At 42.4% G+C, this 18,011-nt stretch overlaps 1 protein-coding gene across 1 annotated transcript in view; it reads left to right on the plus strand.

Annotated features, from left to right (window-relative positions):
- The window catches only part of eaf1 (ELL associated factor 1), a 30,780-nt gene that overhangs the window by 2,692 nt on the left and 10,077 nt on the right, over nt 1-18,011 (plus strand). The window contains exons 2-4 of the mRNA XM_078415464.1: nt 2,153-2,247; nt 6,086-6,222; nt 8,663-8,829. Coding sequence (XP_078271590.1) covers nt 2,153-2,247; nt 6,086-6,222; nt 8,663-8,829 — 399 coding nt within the window. The remainder of the gene's footprint in view (nt 1-2,152; nt 2,248-6,085; nt 6,223-8,662; nt 8,830-18,011) is intronic.

The raw sequence follows: 18,011 nt of genomic DNA on the forward strand, positions 1-18,011 counted from the left end.
GAGAATTCACCTTCATCATCCTGACCCCGGTCTACATCCCACCCCAGGCAGACGTCCGTCTAGCATTGGAGGAGCTGCATGCCGTGGTCAACAAGCACCATTCAGCATACCCCAAAGCATTTACCACCATAGCCGGAGACTTCAACAAAGCCAATCTGAAATAATCACTCCCAAACTACCACCTACATGTCGCCTGCAGTACCAGAGGATTAAACACCATTGACCACTGCTATATGACCATCAAGGATGCCTATCGCTGATGTGCCTTCCTGAGCCCCCTATGGTATTACAGTCACAGTCACAGAGTCCGATGTCAGAAGATCCTTCAGAGGGATGAACCCTCGGAAAACGCCTGGACCTGATGGCGTTCCCGGTCGAGTTCTCAAAACCTGTGCAGACCAAATGGCTGGGGTTTTTGCGGATATTTTCAACCTCTCACTACTGAGGTCTGAGATTCCCACCTGCTTTAAATAATACCGGTGCCCAAGAAGAGTAAGGTGATGTGCCTCAACGACTATCGACCAGTGGCACTAACGTCTGTGGTGATGAAGTGCTTTGAGAGGTTGGTTATGGTGGATATCAACTCCTACCTCAACAAGAACCTCGACCCACTATAGTTTGCCTACCATCACAACAGGTCAACGGAGGATGCGATCTCACTTGCTCTCCACTCCGCTTTGGACCACTTGGACAATAAAAACACATGCATCAGGCTGTTGTTTATAGGCTACAATTCGGTGTTCAATACCATCATCCCATCCAGGCTGGTTACCAAGCTCACGGAACTGGGTCTCTGTGCATCCCTCTGCAATTGGAACCTCAACTTCCTTATCCACAGACAACAGTCTGTTCGAATTGGCAGAAATACCTCTTCCTCATTGACAATCAGTATGGGAGAACCTCAAGGCTGTGTGCTCAGCCCCCTGCTCTACTCACTCTATACTCATGACTGTGTAGCCGGACATAGTACGAACTCTATCTTCAAGTTCGCCGACGACACCACAGTTGTTGGCCGAATTACAGATGGTGATGAGTCAGAGTATAGAAGTGAGATTGACCGATTGACCAAACAGTGCCAGCACAACAACCTGGCTCTCAATATCAGTAAAACCAATGAGCTGATTGTGACTTTGGAAGAGGAAGGATGAGGACCCACAATCCTATTTGTATGGACGATGGTGGAGAGGGTCAAAATTTTCAAATTCCTGGGCATGCATATTTCTAAAATCTTTCCTGGACCCAGCACACTGATGCAATTATAAATAAAGCACATCAACGCCTCTACTTCCTGAGAAGATTAAGGAGATTCTGTATGTCAAAGAGGATTCTCTTGAACTTCTGCAGGTGTACATTAGAGAGCATATTGACTGGTTGCATCGTGGCCTGGTTTGGCAACTTGAACATCCAGGAGCGGAAAAGACTGCAAAAAGTTGTGAACACTGCCCAGTCCATCACCGGCTCTGACCTCCCCACCATCGAAAGGATTTATTGGAGTCGTTGCCTCAAAAAGGCAGCCAGCATCATTGGAGACCGACACCATCCTGGCCACACACTCATTTCACCACTGCCATCGGGAAGAATGTACAGGAGCTTAAAAATTGTAATGTCCAGGTTCAGGAACAACTTCCCAACAGCCATCAGGCTAGTAAACTCTACAACCTCAAGCTTTTAGTGTTTAATAGCCTGATGGCTGTAGGGAAGGTCATAGCGTTAGAATTAAAGGGTGTTCTTTTAGGAAGGAGATGACAGGAAATTTCTTTAATCAGAGGGTGGTGAATCTGTGGAATTCTTTTCCATGGAAGGCTGTAGAGGCCAAGTCAGTGGATATTTTTAAGGCAGAGATAAATATATTTTTGATTAGTATAGGTGTCAGAGGTTATGGGGAGAAGGCAGGAGAATGGGGTTAGGAGGGAGAGATAGGCCAGCCATGATTGAATGACGGAATAGACTTAATAGGCCGAATTGCCTAATTCTACTTACGACCTTATGACAATAAACTAAACTAAACTAAATGTAGGAGGTGAAACAGAAATGCAATCAAATTAGCTGGGGGCACATTTCCCTATAACTCGTTCACAAAAACATACAAAATTATTTTAATAAAAAGGGGTTTATCCTTTGGCAATTAATCTGTGCATCTGTTTTCTTTCAGATGATTTTAAACCAGCATCCATCGACACATCTTGTGAGGGTGAGCTACAAGTTGGAAAAGGTGACCAAGTCACCATAACGTTACCACACATTCCAGTAAGTTTCCATTCTTTTCTGATTATAAGTGGGGGGAGGGAAGACCTCCCACACACACACAATCAGTCTGAAAAAGGGTCCTGACCCGAATCGTCAGCTGGCCATTTTCTCAAGGGGCGTTATCTGACCTGCTGAGTGACTCCTGCACTCTATGTCTTTTTTTTATTGGGAAACAGTGCAGATGTAATTTGGAGCTGTGATGAATAAACAGGTAGGTTGGGAGAAGAAGCAAATGATGGAGCAGCCAATATCGATAGAATTGGAAGAAGTTTAGTTTAGTTTTTTAGTTTAGAGATACAGTGTGGAAATAGTTCCTTCAGCCCACCGAGTCTGTATCGACCAGCGATCCCTGCACATTAATACCACCCTACACACATTAGGGACAATTTATATTTATACCAAGCCAATTGACCTACAAACCTGCAAGTCTTTGGAGTATGGGAGGAAACCGAGGATCTCGTGGTCACGGGGAGAATGTACAAACTGAACAGACAACCACCCGTAGTCGGGATCGAACCCGGGTCTCTGGCAGCAACTCTACCGCTGTGTCACCTTGCCACCCACGAGAATATGGTGAATGATTGAATGGTTTGAAACTCAGTTCAGATAGATAAGATGCATAATCGGTCACCATATCCACACAATTCCATTTCCAGCTGCTTCCTCTCCCAACCTGTACAACTCAGAATGCAATAGGCCACCCCCACAAAGGCATGCAGTAAAATGGAATCTATATACTAAAACTCTCGTTTGTTTGATTGTTCCTGAACTACAGCCAAAACGGTACACAATAGCGCGACAATTTTAGGCCCACCTTACCGTCATCCCTCTGGTGCTAATGGAAGAAGTTTAATTGAAATCGTTGTTATATTTTTTAAGTTATTCACGTTTTAAAGTTTAAATCTATCTCCTAGGGAGGGAGGGGGGAGGAGGAGGAAGGGGGGAGGATAAGGGGGGTTGAGGGGGATGGAGTGGGGGTGAGGGGAAGGCGGGGAGGAAAGGTGGGAGGATAAAGGGGTTGAGGGGGGGATGGGAGGGCAGGGGGAGGGGAGGGTGCTGCACCAATGCAGGAGAGGTTTGGGCCCAACGGGTCCACTTGGTCTAGTAACCACTAAAACTGGTAGTCAAATAAACTCCCTCAATTTGTATGATATTCAATTGTTGAATTTCTGACAATGGGAAAGCAATCTGACAGCACTGAGAGGGGCATAGAGTCAGCATGGTAGCTATGAGATAGATCCCTGTAAAGCGTCTTTGAGTGTTTGAAAAGCGCTATATACATGTAATGCATTATTATTATTATTATTATCAAGGGATATCAAACATGTATAATGAAAATGATCTGCAGAAGTGGTTGTAAGAAAGAAAATAATTGCATTAATATGGTGCTTTTCTTTATCATTAAACGTTATTGGTTAGAACACTGGGAGACTGCACTGCTCTGGAATAATATCATTTTCAAGGTTAAATGTTTCATTCAAAAGATGCACCTTAAATGTCCTGTATTAGACTTTTGCTTTAAACTTTGCTAAAGATTACATCATTAAAGATGTGTATTATGTTGGAATAAATATCATATATAATGAGTGGAATGAGCTATGGCTGTGCTACCTGTTCCATGTGGGGAAATAAGGGGAAGGTTGTCTGCCTTCCACAGCCTCCAACCTTGTCGTTTCCAGCCCTGCGCAGCCCGGTTTAACCTTCTCCTCAAAATCCATAAACACAACTGCCCTGGGAGACCCATTGTTTCTGCCCGCTCCTGTCTCACGGAAATTATTTCTACGTACCTCGACTCCATCCTATCCCCCCATGTCTAATCTTTCCCGACCTATTTCCAAGATAACTCACATGCCCTTCGTCCCTTTAATAACTTCTGCTTTCCGAGCCCCCACTCCCTCATCTTTACTGTGGATGTTCAGTCACTCTACACCTCCATCCTCCACCAGGAAGGCCTTAAAGCCCTCTGTTTCTTTCTCGACTGCAGAACCATCCAATTTCCCTCTACTAACACTCTACTCTGCCTTGGTTGGTCCTCACCCTCAACAACTTCTCCTTTGATTTCTCCCACTTCCTCCAAGTCCAAGGTGCAGCTATGGGCACCCGCATGGGCCCCAGCTATGCCTGCCTCTTTGTAGGGTACATTGAACAATCCCTGTTCCAGGCGTACACTGGCCCTATCCCCAAACTCTATCTCCATCACATCTCTATCCACATCACTGTCTATATCTCTCATTTCCCTTATCCCTAACCAGTCTGAGGAAGGGTCTTGGCCTGAAACGTCACCCATTCCTTCTCTCCAGAGATGCTGCCTGTCCCACTGAGTTACTCCAGCTTCTTGTGTCTATCTTGGGGAAATAAGTTCACGGACTGCCTTGCCTCGTCATCAATGGTAGATTTTTTTTACTCTGCTATGGGTATAATAACAAGTAGCATTCAGAGTCTTTTTATATCGAAAGGCACAAAGATTATCATCATAACAGCATTTGAAAGACATTTGGAGATATTATAACTACCTAAGTACATGGATAGGAAAGGTTTAGAGAACAATGGGTCGAACATGGGCAGATAGGACTGACTAGTGTAGTTGGGGCATCTTTGTTGGCATGGGCAAGTTGGGCTGAACAGTGTGTTTCCATGCTGTATGACTATGAACTCAATATTTAGTTACGATGTGGCGATGTTTAGGGCTTTGTGAGGCTGCATGAGTTTTATTTGGAAACCACCAAATCTATTACTTAATTTTGTAAGTATCTAGCCTCTAGGCCGAACAGGCATTTGTCATGGGTGTTAATTCATAGAGAAAAGTAGTTTTATATTAGGTTTGTACCTCCCAATAATGTATAGTCTTTTCGTTGAGTGGATAGCATGCAACAAAAAGAATTTCACTGTTCTTCAGTACATGAGAAAATAATAATAAACTAAACTCAAGTAACAGTGATAGTGTCTCTTGAGCCTGAATTGGTCACACTGGATGTTCAGTGAATCCATAAAGAGAAACTAATTGATAGAGTTGGGAGAAAGGAAATATTAATGAACGACCGTTTTAGGAGTTTTTGATTCAATGTTTGTCAGTTCCACACATACCCAGTCTGGCTAGTTATAACTAATTATTTTGTAGAAAATGCTAGCAGTAATTCAACAGGTCTGATGGCATCTGTAGGGATGGGTTAATAACATTTCACGTGTGGGTTAATAACATTTGTGGGTTAATAACATTTCATTAGAACTGCAAAAAAATTAAGAAATAAAAGCTGTTTAATAATCAAATTTTATTTTTGGTATTCAGTTTACTTTGGATAATAATCTCATCAATTGTTACTTTTGGATTGTCTACTTCGGATAATATTTAATTTGCTTTTTGAATTCACCTGCCTAAACTGCTACTTTGTATTAATGACATAATAAAAAGACTTCTTTCAACCACTACTTGATTGATATTTAATCACACTGCTGCGTCCAAATATCCATACAAGGTGCATCAATGCAGATGCTTTTGAAATAATGTGGATGTTTTTTTTAGTTTCTTTAAAATTAAATTCCCACGCGCCTTTGTAATGGGTGCTGGTCCATTCAACTTGTTGAATATTTAACGCGTCCATAAAAAGTAACTTTGCATCAACGTTAAATATGGGCTTAATTAAATTTTTATTACACAAAGTTTGTACTTTACTATGTCTTTGTTTCCATATAACATCTATATAATAAAGGCGATGTTATCAGATGCTATATTATGATTGTGTAGAATACTTGGAGAAGTTATAGGTATTATTTTCCCAAAGAATTCTCAAACGTAGGCAAAGAAAAATTAAAGTACAATTAAATGTTTTTTGGTCACCAGGGTTCCACCCCACCAATGACTGTGTTCAAAGGTAACAAAAGGCCATATCAGAAGGACTGTGTACTTATCATTAACCATGACACTGGAGAGTTTGTGCTTGAGAAGCTCAGTAGCAGTATACAGGTGAAGAAAACTAGGTGAGAACACAAAGCCATTTCTTCAATTGAATCTGTGCAATAGCAGTTTTGCATGCGATGAATTGTTACACAGCTTCTCAACAATGTCATACATAGTGTTGATTATTCTGTGTTTATTTTCGATTTTACATTTTTGATAATCAGACTGTAATGAATGCATTTAAAATCTTGGTGTTAATTGTATCTTAGGTTTTGTTATGCCGAGACGGAGTTTATCTAATCCATCACATATATGAGTTATTAACAGATGAAATCATTGTTCTTCCTCTAAACCCTTTAAGTTTTTAACAAGAAGATAACAGGGTTGAAGGATGTATCAAGTGTGGTGCTGTGTGGATTAATGCCTTTTATTTTTATTAATTAATTATATCAGTGATTTGATGAGAGAGTCAAGTCGAATATATCCAAATTTGTTAAGACAAAGATGGTTGTAAATGAGAGTTGTGAGGAGCATGCAAAGAGGCTTCAAGGAGATATCAACCGGTTAAGTAAATGGACTAGAATAGAGTCATGGAATGATACAGTGTGGAAACAGGCCCTTTGGCCCAACTTGCTCACACCGGCCAACATGTCTCAGCTACACTAGTCCCTTGTATACACTGGAATTTAGAAGGATGAGAGGAGATCTTATCGAAACGTATAAGATTATTAAGGGGTTGGACACGTTAGAGGCAGGAAACATGTTCCCAATGTTGGGGGAGTCCAGAACAAGGGGCCATAATTTAAGAATAAGGGGTAGGCCATTTAGAACGGAGATGAGGAAAAACTTTTTCAGTCAGAGAGTTGTGAATCTGTGGAATTCTCTGCCTCAGAAGGCAGTGGAGGCCAATTCTCTGAATGCATTCAAGAAAGAGCTAGATAGAGTTCTTAAGGATAGCAGAGTCAGGGGGTATGGGGAGAAGGCAGGAACGGGGCACTAATTGAGAATGATCAGCCATGATCACATTGAATGGCGGTGCTGGCTCGAAGGGCCGAATGGCCTCCTCCTGCACCTATTGTCTATTGTCCCACCTGCCCACGTTTAGTCCATATCCCTCCAAACCGATCCATGTACCTGTCTAACTGTTTCCTAAATGTTGGGATAGTCCCTGCCTCAACTACTTCCTCAGGCAGCTTGTTCCATACACCCACCTTGCTTTGTGTGAAAAAAGTTACCCCTCAGATTCCTATTAAAACATTTCCCCTTCACCTTAAACTTATGTCCTCTAGTCCTCGATTTACCTACTCTGGGCAAGAGACTGTGCATCTACCCAATCTATTCCACTCATGATTTTATACACCTCAATAAGATCCTCCTGCGCTCCAAGGAATAAAGTCCCAGCCTACTCAACTTCTCCCTATAGCTCAGACCCTCTCGTCCTGGCAACACCCTTGTAAATCTGGCAGAATATGACAGAAGGATATACAAACATTCATAGATACCAATTTTAATAGAAAAAAAGATACCTATTGAATAGGCAGAGTACTGTAAATTACCACAGAAGGTACAACAGCCTTCATTAAGAGATCTGAGTGCAAGGTGTCCTACCAATGTATATAATTCTTGCTGAAACAGCATCTGGAGTATTGTTTATAAGTTTGAATTCCTTGTGTGAAAAAGGATATACTTACCATGGAGTGAAATGATACAGGATGCTGGTGAGATCCCTATTTCAAATACTAAGGGTTTGATTTCCTTTTCTAAAGAAATATATACTTATCAAGAAGGAAGTACAATGAAGGTTTACGGGTTAATTTCTAGACAGTGTTGCAAGGGGTATTAGTTAAGCAGACTGGATCTAAACTCTTCAGAAGAAAGAGATGGAATCTCATTGAAACAGAAAAAATTTAAAGGACAAAGGTAAATGCAGGATGATGTTTCCCCAGTTGGGATTTCAGTTTAATTTAGAGATACAGCATGGAAAAAGGCTCTTTGGCACACCGAGTCTACACCGAGCATCGATCACACTAGTTCTACGTTATCCCACTTTCTCATCTACTCCCTACACATTAGGGACAATTAACTTGCGTGTCTTTGGAATGTTGGAGGAAAATGGAGCACCTGGAGGAAACCCACGTGATCACAGGAAGAAAGTGCAAACTTCATACAGCCAACTCTCCCAAGATCAGGATCGAACCCTGGTCTCTGTTGCTGTGAGGCAGCAGCTCTATCAGTTGCGCCACTTTTGTTTAGAACTTGGGCCATAGTCAAAACATTTCTTCACTCGGAGGTATGTGAATCTTTGGAATTCGGTTTAAGAGGGCTTTGGAGGCTCAGTCAATAGTACTTTCAGGGCCACGGATTTATAGATTTTTGGATGTTGATGATATTAATGATATGGGTTTAATACAGATATGTACATGTGCAGAGGTAAACTTTTGATACAGTAATCTAAAAGGATTTCTTACTCGTATAAAGTGATTGGTGGCCAAACCTTACTATTTTCTTATTAATTTTTAGAGCTGAAGGAAGCAGTAAAATCCAAGCTCAATTGGAATCACAGGCAGTGAGACGATCTCAGCCTACTTCGCAATATAGAGCCCCAAATAAGCCATGCACTGGGCCAAAAGCATCTCCCACGAAGGACAACCCATCACCTGAACCACAACTAGATGACATTAAAAGAGGTAAACAAATATATATGGTCTGTGTGGAAAGGAACGCGAGGCATTTTAGGAATAATTGTTGCAACAAGCCCCAAAACATCTTTTATGGTTTTGTATATATTTCCATATATTACTTCTCTTTTTTTAAAAAAGCCCGGTTGTTTTCTCTATTCATCTCTATTGCTATGTATTAATGTGATTGACTTTATAAACATCTTCAGAAGGGCAAAGTCAACCAAGCTCGAATCCTGTTTCTTATGCAAGTTTTGATAGATCTGGATACATTTCTTTCATGCACATAAATTATTAAATGACTAATTTGAATGTTTAAAATGTTTAAAACATTCTTTTAACTGTATTGATGAAATTTCAGGAGACAAATATATTTCATAAGAGGCTTGCTACATAATTGTAGATGCACAGATAGAAGGACGGTGAATTAGAAACTGAAGGTTAGATTAAATAGGTGTTTCTTGGTTTACAAAAAACTTCTTGATGGGAGTCCATGATGATCAGTCAGTGCAGACACAAATATGCATTACAATATGATTTTAATGTATCAAATTTGTCTCTTTTACATTAAAAGGCATTAAAGTCAAACATTCAATAGTCCCCAAGAAAGGGAGTTTGTGGAATGCCTCAGAGATGGATTCTTAGAGCAGCTTGTAGTGAAGCCTACCAGGGAGAAGGCAATTCTGGATTTAGTGTGTAATGAACCGGATTTGATAAGGGAACTCGAGGTAAAAGAGCCATTAGGAGGTAGAGATCATAATACTGGAGTATTGTGTGTAATTTTGGTCTCCTAATTTGAGGAAGGGCATTATTGCTATTGAGGGAGTGCAGCGTAGGTTCACCAGGTTAATTCCCGGGATGGCGGAACTGACATATGATGACAGAATGGGCTTGTATTCACTGGAATTTAGAAGGATGAGAGGGGATCTTATAGAAACATATAAAATTCTTTAGACAGGCTAGATGCAGGAAAAATGTTCCTGATGTTGGGGGAGTCCAGAACCAAGCGTCACAGTTTAAGAATAAGGGGTTAGCCATTTAGGACTAAAATGAGGAAAGACGTTTTCAATCAGAGAGTTATGAATCTGTGGAATTCTCTGCCACTGAAGGCAGTGGAGGCCAATTCACTGGATGTTTTCAAGAGAGAGTTAGATTTAGCCCTTAGGCCTAAGGTAGTCAAGGGATATGGGGAGAAAGCAGGAATGGGGTACTGATTTTAGATGATCAGGCATGATTATATGGCATGGCAGTGCTGGCTCGAAGGGCCGAATAGCCTACTCCTGCACCGGTTTTTCTATGTTTCTATGATAAGTTTTAATTACAATTTGAGAGGGAGAAGGGAAAATCGGAAGTGTCAATATTGCAGTTGAGCAAGGGGGACTATGGAGGCATGAGAGAGCTGGTCAGAGTTGACTGGAAAGGGACCCTAGCAGGGAAGACGGTGGAACAACAATGGCAGGTGTTTCTGGGAATAATACAGAAGTTGCAGGATCAGTTCATTCCAAAGAGGAAGAAAGATTCTAAGGGGAGTAAGAGGCAACCGTGGCTGACAAGGGAAGTCAAGGACAGTATAAAAATAAAGGAGAAGAAGTATAACATAGCAAAGATGAGCAGGAAGCCAGAGGATTGGGACTCTTAAAGAGCAACAGAAGATAGCTAAAAAGGCAATACCGGGAGAAAAGATGAGGTACGAAGGTAAGCTAGCCAAGAATATAAAGGATAGTAAAAGCTTCTTTAGCTACGTGAAGAGGAAAAAAATAGTTAAGACAAATGTGGGCCCCTTGAAGACAGAAGCAGGTGAATTTATTATAGGGAACAAGGAAATGGCAGACGAGTTGAACAGGTACTTTGGATCTGTCTTCACTAAGGAAGACACCAACAATCTCCCAGATGCACTAGTGGACAGAGGTCCTAGGGTGATGGAGGAACTGAAGGAAATTCACATTAGGCAGGAAATGGTGTTGGGTAGACTGATGGGACTGAAGGCTGATAAATCCCCAGGGCCTGATGGTCTGCATCCCTGGGTACTTAAGGAAGTGGCTCTGGAAATTGTGGATGCATTGGTGATGATTTTCCAATGTTCTATAGATTCAGGATCAGTTCCTGTGGATTGGAGCGTAGCTAATGTTATCCCATTTTTTAAAAAGGAGAGAGAGAGAAAACTGGAAATTATAGACCAGTTAGTCTGACATCAGTGGTGGGGAAGATGCTGGAGTCAATTATAAAAGACAAAATTGCGGAGCATTTGGATAGCAATAACAGGATCGTTCCGAGTCAGCATAGATTTACGAAGGGGAAATCATGCTTGACTAATCTTCTGGAATTTTTTGAGGATGTAACTAGGAAAATGGACAAGGGAGAACCAGTGGATGTGGTGTACCTGGACATTCAGAAAGCCTTTAATAAGGTCCCACGTAGAGGATTAGTGGGCAAGATTAGAGCACATGGTATTGGGTGCTGACATGAATAGGAAATTGGTTGGCAGACAGGAAACAAAGAGTAGGGATTAATGGGTCCCTTTCAGAATGGCAGGTAGTGACTAGTGGGGTACTGCAAGGCTTGGTGCTGGGACCGCAGCTATTTGCAATATACATTAATGACTTCGATGAAGGGATTAGAAGTAACATTAGCAAATTTGCAGATGACACAAAGCTGGGTGGCAGTGTGAACTGTGAGGAGGATGCTATGAAGATGCAGGGTGACTTGGACAGGTTGTGTGAGTGTCCAGATGCATGGCAGATGCAGTTTAATGTGGATAAATGTGAGTTTATCCACTGGCGGAAAGAATAGGAAGGCAGCTTATTATCTGAATGGTGTCAAGTTAGGAAAAGGGGAAGTACAAAAAGATCTGGGAGTCCTTGTTCATCAGTCACTTAAAGATAGCATGCAGGTACAGCAGGCAGTGAAGAAAGCTAATGGCATGTTGGCCTTTATGACAAGAGGAGTTGAGTATTGGAGCAAAGAGGTCCTTTTGCAATTGTCCAGGGCCCGAGTGAGACCGCACCTGGAGTAATGTGTGCAGTTTTGGTCTCCAAATTTGAGGAAGGATATTCTTGCTATTGAGGGCATCCAGGTTAGTTCCCGGAATGACGGGACTGTCGTATGTTCAAAGACTGGAGCAACTAGGCTTGTATACGCTGGAATTTAGGATGAGAGGGGATCTTATTGAAACATATAAGATTATTAAGGGATTGGACACATTGGAGGCAGGAAACATGTTCCCAATGTTGGGGGAGTCCAGAACCAGGGGCCACAGTTTAAGAATAAGGGGTAGGCCATTTAGAACGGGGATGAGGAAAACAATTTTCAGTCAAAGAGTTGTAAATCTGTGGAATTCTCTGCCTCAGAAGACAGTGGAGGCCAATTCTCTGGATACTTTCAAGAGAGAGCTAGATAGAGCTCTTAAAGATAGCGGAGTCAGGGGGTATGGGAAGAATGCAGGAACGGGGTACTGATTGTGAATGATCAGCCATGATCACATTGAATGGCGGTGCTGGCTCGAAGGGCCGAATGGCCTACTCCTGCACCTATTGTCTATTGTCAATATCCAGATAGATACCAAGAATGGGGGATTAGAATGAAGATGAGATATTCAAATTATTGGGTCAGCAATCACTAGAATATAGGGTGTGGACTGGAGATTTTAGCTATTTTTTCAATCTTGGAGTTGTCTTTCTCCTCCAGCTGGAGGTTTTCAATTTAGAATGAAACCTAGAAAATAGGTGCAGGAGGAGGCCATTCGTCCCTTCGAGCCAGCACCGCCATTCATTGTGATCATGGCTGATCATCCACAATCAGTAACCTGTGCCCAACTTCTCCCCATATCCCTTGATTCCACTAGCCCCCAGAGCTAACTCTCTCTTAAATTATTGGGTCATATTAAATTATTGGATCATATATTCAATATATGATCAAGATGTTTTAAGAATTGCTAAACAAAATAATGCGGAGGTGTTGGGGCTTGGAATAGTTGAAATAGAGACTTGTTACTTCTAAAATAAAGCTGACCAAAACTGACCAAGATGCCACACAATGAGGAGAGGACAGGATATTCTGGTTAAAATAAAAACAGAAAATACTGTAAATAGAGCCATGATTGAATGGTGGAGTAGACTTGATGGGCCGAATGGCCTTAGTCTGCTCCAAGAACATATGTACATGATAATGCCATCCAAAGCTCCAATGCTTATGTTCTAACTCACTTCTTCATCCATCATCCCTGTGTATGCAACAAGCACCACACTTGCTCCCAATGAACCAACATCTCTGCTTTAAAATATTTTCAAACTTCTCTCTGGTGTTGCCTTTACCCATAGTTTGAGCTGTACAACTTTCTGAAGAAATTTGTGTTCCCCTAGCTCTATTTCTGGTGTTCTGAGGCTTCCCTATTTCCCTATTGTAAGAGGTGTACATTTGTCAATCGTTTCCTTAGCTGCAAAATCCCTTAGTTCTTTATTCCCTACAGAAATATCCATGCTTTTCTGTCCCTTTTCTCCTTTGACACTTCTTAAAAAACTCATATCTGACAAGCTTTTTGTCATATGTTCTGAAATCTGCTTATGTGGCTCAGCAACAATGAACCAAAACACATTTATTAACAACTCTCTGAAGTATTCTGGCGCTTGCCAGGTTAAGAATCTGTATAACTAAAACTCGCGTTTGTTTGTTTGTTCCTAAACTACAGCCAAAACGGTACACGATAGCGCGACAATATTAGGCCCACCTTACTCACCGTTGTTCCTTTGGTGCTAATGGAAGAAGTTTCATTGAAATCGGTGTTATATTTTAAAAGTTATTCACATTTCAAAGTTTAAATCTATCCTCTAGGGAGGGAGGAGGGAGGATTAGGGGGGTTGAGGGGGGAGGAGGGAGGATTAGGGGGGTTGAGGGGGTGGGAGGGAGGGGGGTTGGAGAGGGTGCTGCACCAATGCAGGAGAAGTTTGGGCCCAACGGGTCCACTTGGTCTAGTGTTATATAAATGGAAGCTGCTTTTCATCTTTTTATTTGATCTAGCATCAGAATCATTTTTGGAGGTAGAAACAAAGAACTGCAGATGCTAGTTCATACAAAAAGGACACAAAGTGCTGGGTTAACACAGCAGATCAAGCAGCACCCTTAGTTTAGTTTAAAGATACAGACAGCATAGAGATACTGGCTTTTTCGAAGAGGGTCCTGTCCCGAAACATATCTATGTCCTCCAGGGATGCTGCTGGAACCACTGAGTTACTCCAGCACTGTGTCATTTTTGGAGTAATATTTTTAGGTTTTGATTTTTCTTCAAAGGTTATTTTAGGACTGCCAAACAAATTTTAATTTTTTTTTTAGATTTGTTATTTGTTGTTTAGTTTAGAAATACAGCATGGAAACAAGCCGTTTGACCTACCGAGTTCACACTGACCATCGAACACACATTCCCCATTCACACTCGTTCTGTGTTATCCCAATTTTGATCCACTCCCTTGACATTAGGGGCACTTTTACAGAGACCAATTAAGCTACAAACCCACATGTCTTTGGGATGTGCAAGGAAACCGGAGCACCCAGAGGACACCCACACAGTCAAAGGGAGGACGTATAAACTCCACAAAGACAGCACCCAAGCTCAGGATCAAACCCCTGTTTCTGGTGTTGTGAAGCAGTAGCTCAACCAGCTACACCACTGTGCTGCTCTTGTTTAATCAGACTGTTAAACAATAATAGAGTACAGGTGTTTTTGGACAGTCTGGTGAAAACACTTTGCTTTGATAACCTCTAGTGAGATCATTTAAAATTTTCATCACATTTGTTTCTCCCTGTGGGGTTGTGCCCTACCTCTATTTATTCTATAAATCACATAGCCCACTGTCCTGGACTTTTATATTCCTAGTTTCCTTCATATTTTTGTCAGTTATGTTGTTTGTCATCAAATGGCTTGGTTGCACTTACTACCAAGTATTTTTCTTGTTCGTAGACAGCCTAGCATAAAACACTTTGTCTTTATAATCTCGAGTGAGATAATTTAAAATTTGCATCATATTCAAGTCTTTGTGGAGTTCTGCCCTACCTCTGTGTTACCAAGTATTTTTAGATGTAACATTATGAGGAGAAGAGCAAGGAACCAATGTAGGTGAATAGGTGACTGTTTCAAGATTGAAAGATGCAACATAGAAACACGCCTTTTGGGCACACTACTTCTGTTATTCCACTTTCGCATCTACTCTTTTCACATTAGGGGAATTTACAGATGCCAATTAACCTACAAACCAGCACATCTTTGGGAAGTGGGATGAAACTGTAGCACCTGGAGGAAACCCATACAATCACATGCAAACTCCACACAGATAGCACTCGAGGTCAGGATCAAACCTGTGTCTCTTGCACTGTCAGGTAGCAGCTCTACCAGCTGTGCCATGCCACCCATCCCAAGAAGAATGGAATGAGTTTCAGGATAATGTGGAGAATATGGATCAATGTGAGGCTGAAATAGGATTTTCTTCTGCACTCTTTGTTCTTGTCACAGCTACCTCCTCATCCTCTCACTCGCGTGCACACACACACTATTGCTATTTTGTTGTATAAATGTTTCTTGCCACTTATCAGCTTATGCCTAAATGTTTAGGTCTTGCTGCACACAGGCATGCTTCATTTGTTGAAGAATTGAGGGGTTGGGCAGGTTGTGACTTCAATCCGTGGAGTGCAGGTGGCTGAGGGGTGATCTTATGGAGGTCTATAAAATCATGAGGGGAATAATAGGGTGAAAGCACAACGTTTTTTTACCCGGCGTAGGGGAATCAAAAACAAGAGGAGGTATTTTTAAGGTAGGAATCAAAAAGTGATACAGCGTGGAAACAGGCCCATCGGCCCAACTTGCCCATACCAGCCAACATGTCCAGCCCTGTGCTATCCATGTACCTGTCGGAAATAACTACAGATGCTGGTTTAAATCAGGGGCCTCCAAACTTTTCAGCATGAGTGCCACATGAAATATTTGGCACATTTTTGCGGGCCGTAGGAAAAAATAAAGAAGTGTGAGTTTTATAAATTTAATGAACTCAAAAAAAGTTTAGACTAGGTTACGTTAAATTAGATTAGGAAAGGTTAAACTAGGTTACTTTAGATTAGGTTAGTTTACATTAGGTTTATATGGCAACAAATAAATAATATTTCATTTTTAAAAAGAGCTTGAAATATTGGAACATATATATACCGTAGGTATACAATTATTTATAAAACAGAAAATACAGTGACCACCACTTGGGGAGAGTGAGGGGGGGGGGGAGAGAAAGTGGTGGGGGAGAGAGAGTGGAGGGGAGAGTGAGCAGGGAAGTTTCACTTGTGTTTGTTCTTATTTTGCTGCGTTAGAGGGAGATGGGGCCGGGGAAGGGAGTGGAGGAGCGGCGCAGATCACGCTGGCGCTGGGAGAGAGAGGGAGAGAGGGGAGGGAGCAGCCCCCGCAAGTGGCGGCGCTCCTTCACTGGACCCTCTGACACCCTCCCCGCTCTCAGCTGCTGCTCCCTCTACCCCGACTCTCTCTCCCCCCGGGGTGAGCGGCGGCGGCGAGGAGGGAAGTACCCTTGGATTTGTTGTTTGCGAGGGGGCGCTGCGATCTCTTGTCTTGTCCCGGCTCTGGGTCAGTGGCGATCCGCTCTCCGATGAACCTTCGCTGGCAGCTTCTGCCTCCAGTCCCCGCCGCTGAAGAGCTTGTTGGGGGCCGGATAAAATCTCGTGGCGGGCTGGATGTGGCCCGCGGGCCATAGTTTGAAGATCCCTGGTTTAAATCAAAGGTAGACACAAAATGCTGGAGTAACTCAGTGTGGACAGGCAGCATCTCGGAGAGAAGGAATGGGTGACGTTTCGGGTCGAGGCCCTTCTTCAGACTGATGTCAGGGGAGTGGGCGGAACAGAGATGGAATGTAATCGGAGACAGTAAGCTTAGTGGAAGAACTGGGGATGGAGAGAGAGGGCAAGCAAGGGCTACTTGAAGTTAGAGGAATCAATATTCATGCTGGGGTGTCAACTACTCAAGAGAAATATGAGGTGCTGTTCCTCCAATTTGCACTGGGCCTCACTCTGCCACTGGAGGAGCCCCAGGATAGAAAGGTCAGAATGGGAGGGGGAGTTAAAGTGCTGAGCAACCAGGAGATCAGGTAGGTTAAGGCGGACTGACAATAGACAATAGGTGCAGGAGTAGGCCATTCGGCCCTTCGAGCCAGCACCACCATTCAATGTGATCATGGATGATCATTCTGAATCAGTATCCCGTTCCTACCTTCCCATACCCCTTGACTCCGCTATCCTTAAGAGCTCTATCTAGCTCTATCTAGACTGAGCGGAGGTGTTCAGCGAAACGAGCCTGTGCTTGGTCTCGCCAATGTACAGGAGTTGACACCTGGAACAGCGGATACAGTAGATGAGGTTGGAGGAGGTGCAAATGAACCTCTGCCTCACCTGGAAATACTGTTGGGGTCCTTGAATGGAGTCAAGGGGGGAGGTAAAGGGACAGGTGTTGAACTCCTGCGATTACTGGGAAAAGTACCTGGGGGTGGTTTGGGTGGGAAGGGACGAGTTGACCAGGGAGTTGCGGAGGGAACGGTCTGCGGAAAGCTGAAAGGGGTGGACAAGTTGAGCTGAAGAGCCTGTTTCCATACTCTATGACTACGTCTAATTGTGTGGAATTGAATATTATATCATTTTTGGAAAACCTAATGTCTGACTTTGACAATGGAGGTAAGCATCATTAGATGGTGGGGTGTAGGATATTGCCATGAGGATCTCCTATACTGATTTGCGGGGCTGAATGATTGAACTCTAATAATATCAACCACCTACTTCTTTGCAAAATATGAGTTCAACCATCATGGTGTTTTCCTTATGTCTAGTGTTCAGATGTTTGGATCATATTTGATCCAAGATTGTGATGAGTTCTGGAGCTGAGTGGTTCTCACAAAACTAAAATAGAATATCGATGACTAGGTTATAAGTGAATAAATTAGCGCTTTGCTGATGATTAGGAGCAAACTATTTAATTCATGATTCGATGGATTTGATTTGTCCTGCTACCCGGGCAAAATTTTGTGTTACTGGATAATAATCAAAATTATGAATATGTGGGAGGTCAGGACATCAGGCTATAGGATTTAAAGAGGTAATAGATGTAGGGCAGTAATCCAAATGCCTTTAAATGCTATAATTGTATCCATCTCTACCATTAC

The sequence above is a fragment of the Rhinoraja longicauda genome, chromosome 2 (genome assembly GCF_053455715.1).
Source record: "Rhinoraja longicauda isolate Sanriku21f chromosome 2, sRhiLon1.1, whole genome shotgun sequence".
In the NCBI taxonomy this organism is placed as follows: domain Eukaryota; kingdom Metazoa; phylum Chordata; class Chondrichthyes; order Rajiformes; family Arhynchobatidae; genus Rhinoraja; species Rhinoraja longicauda.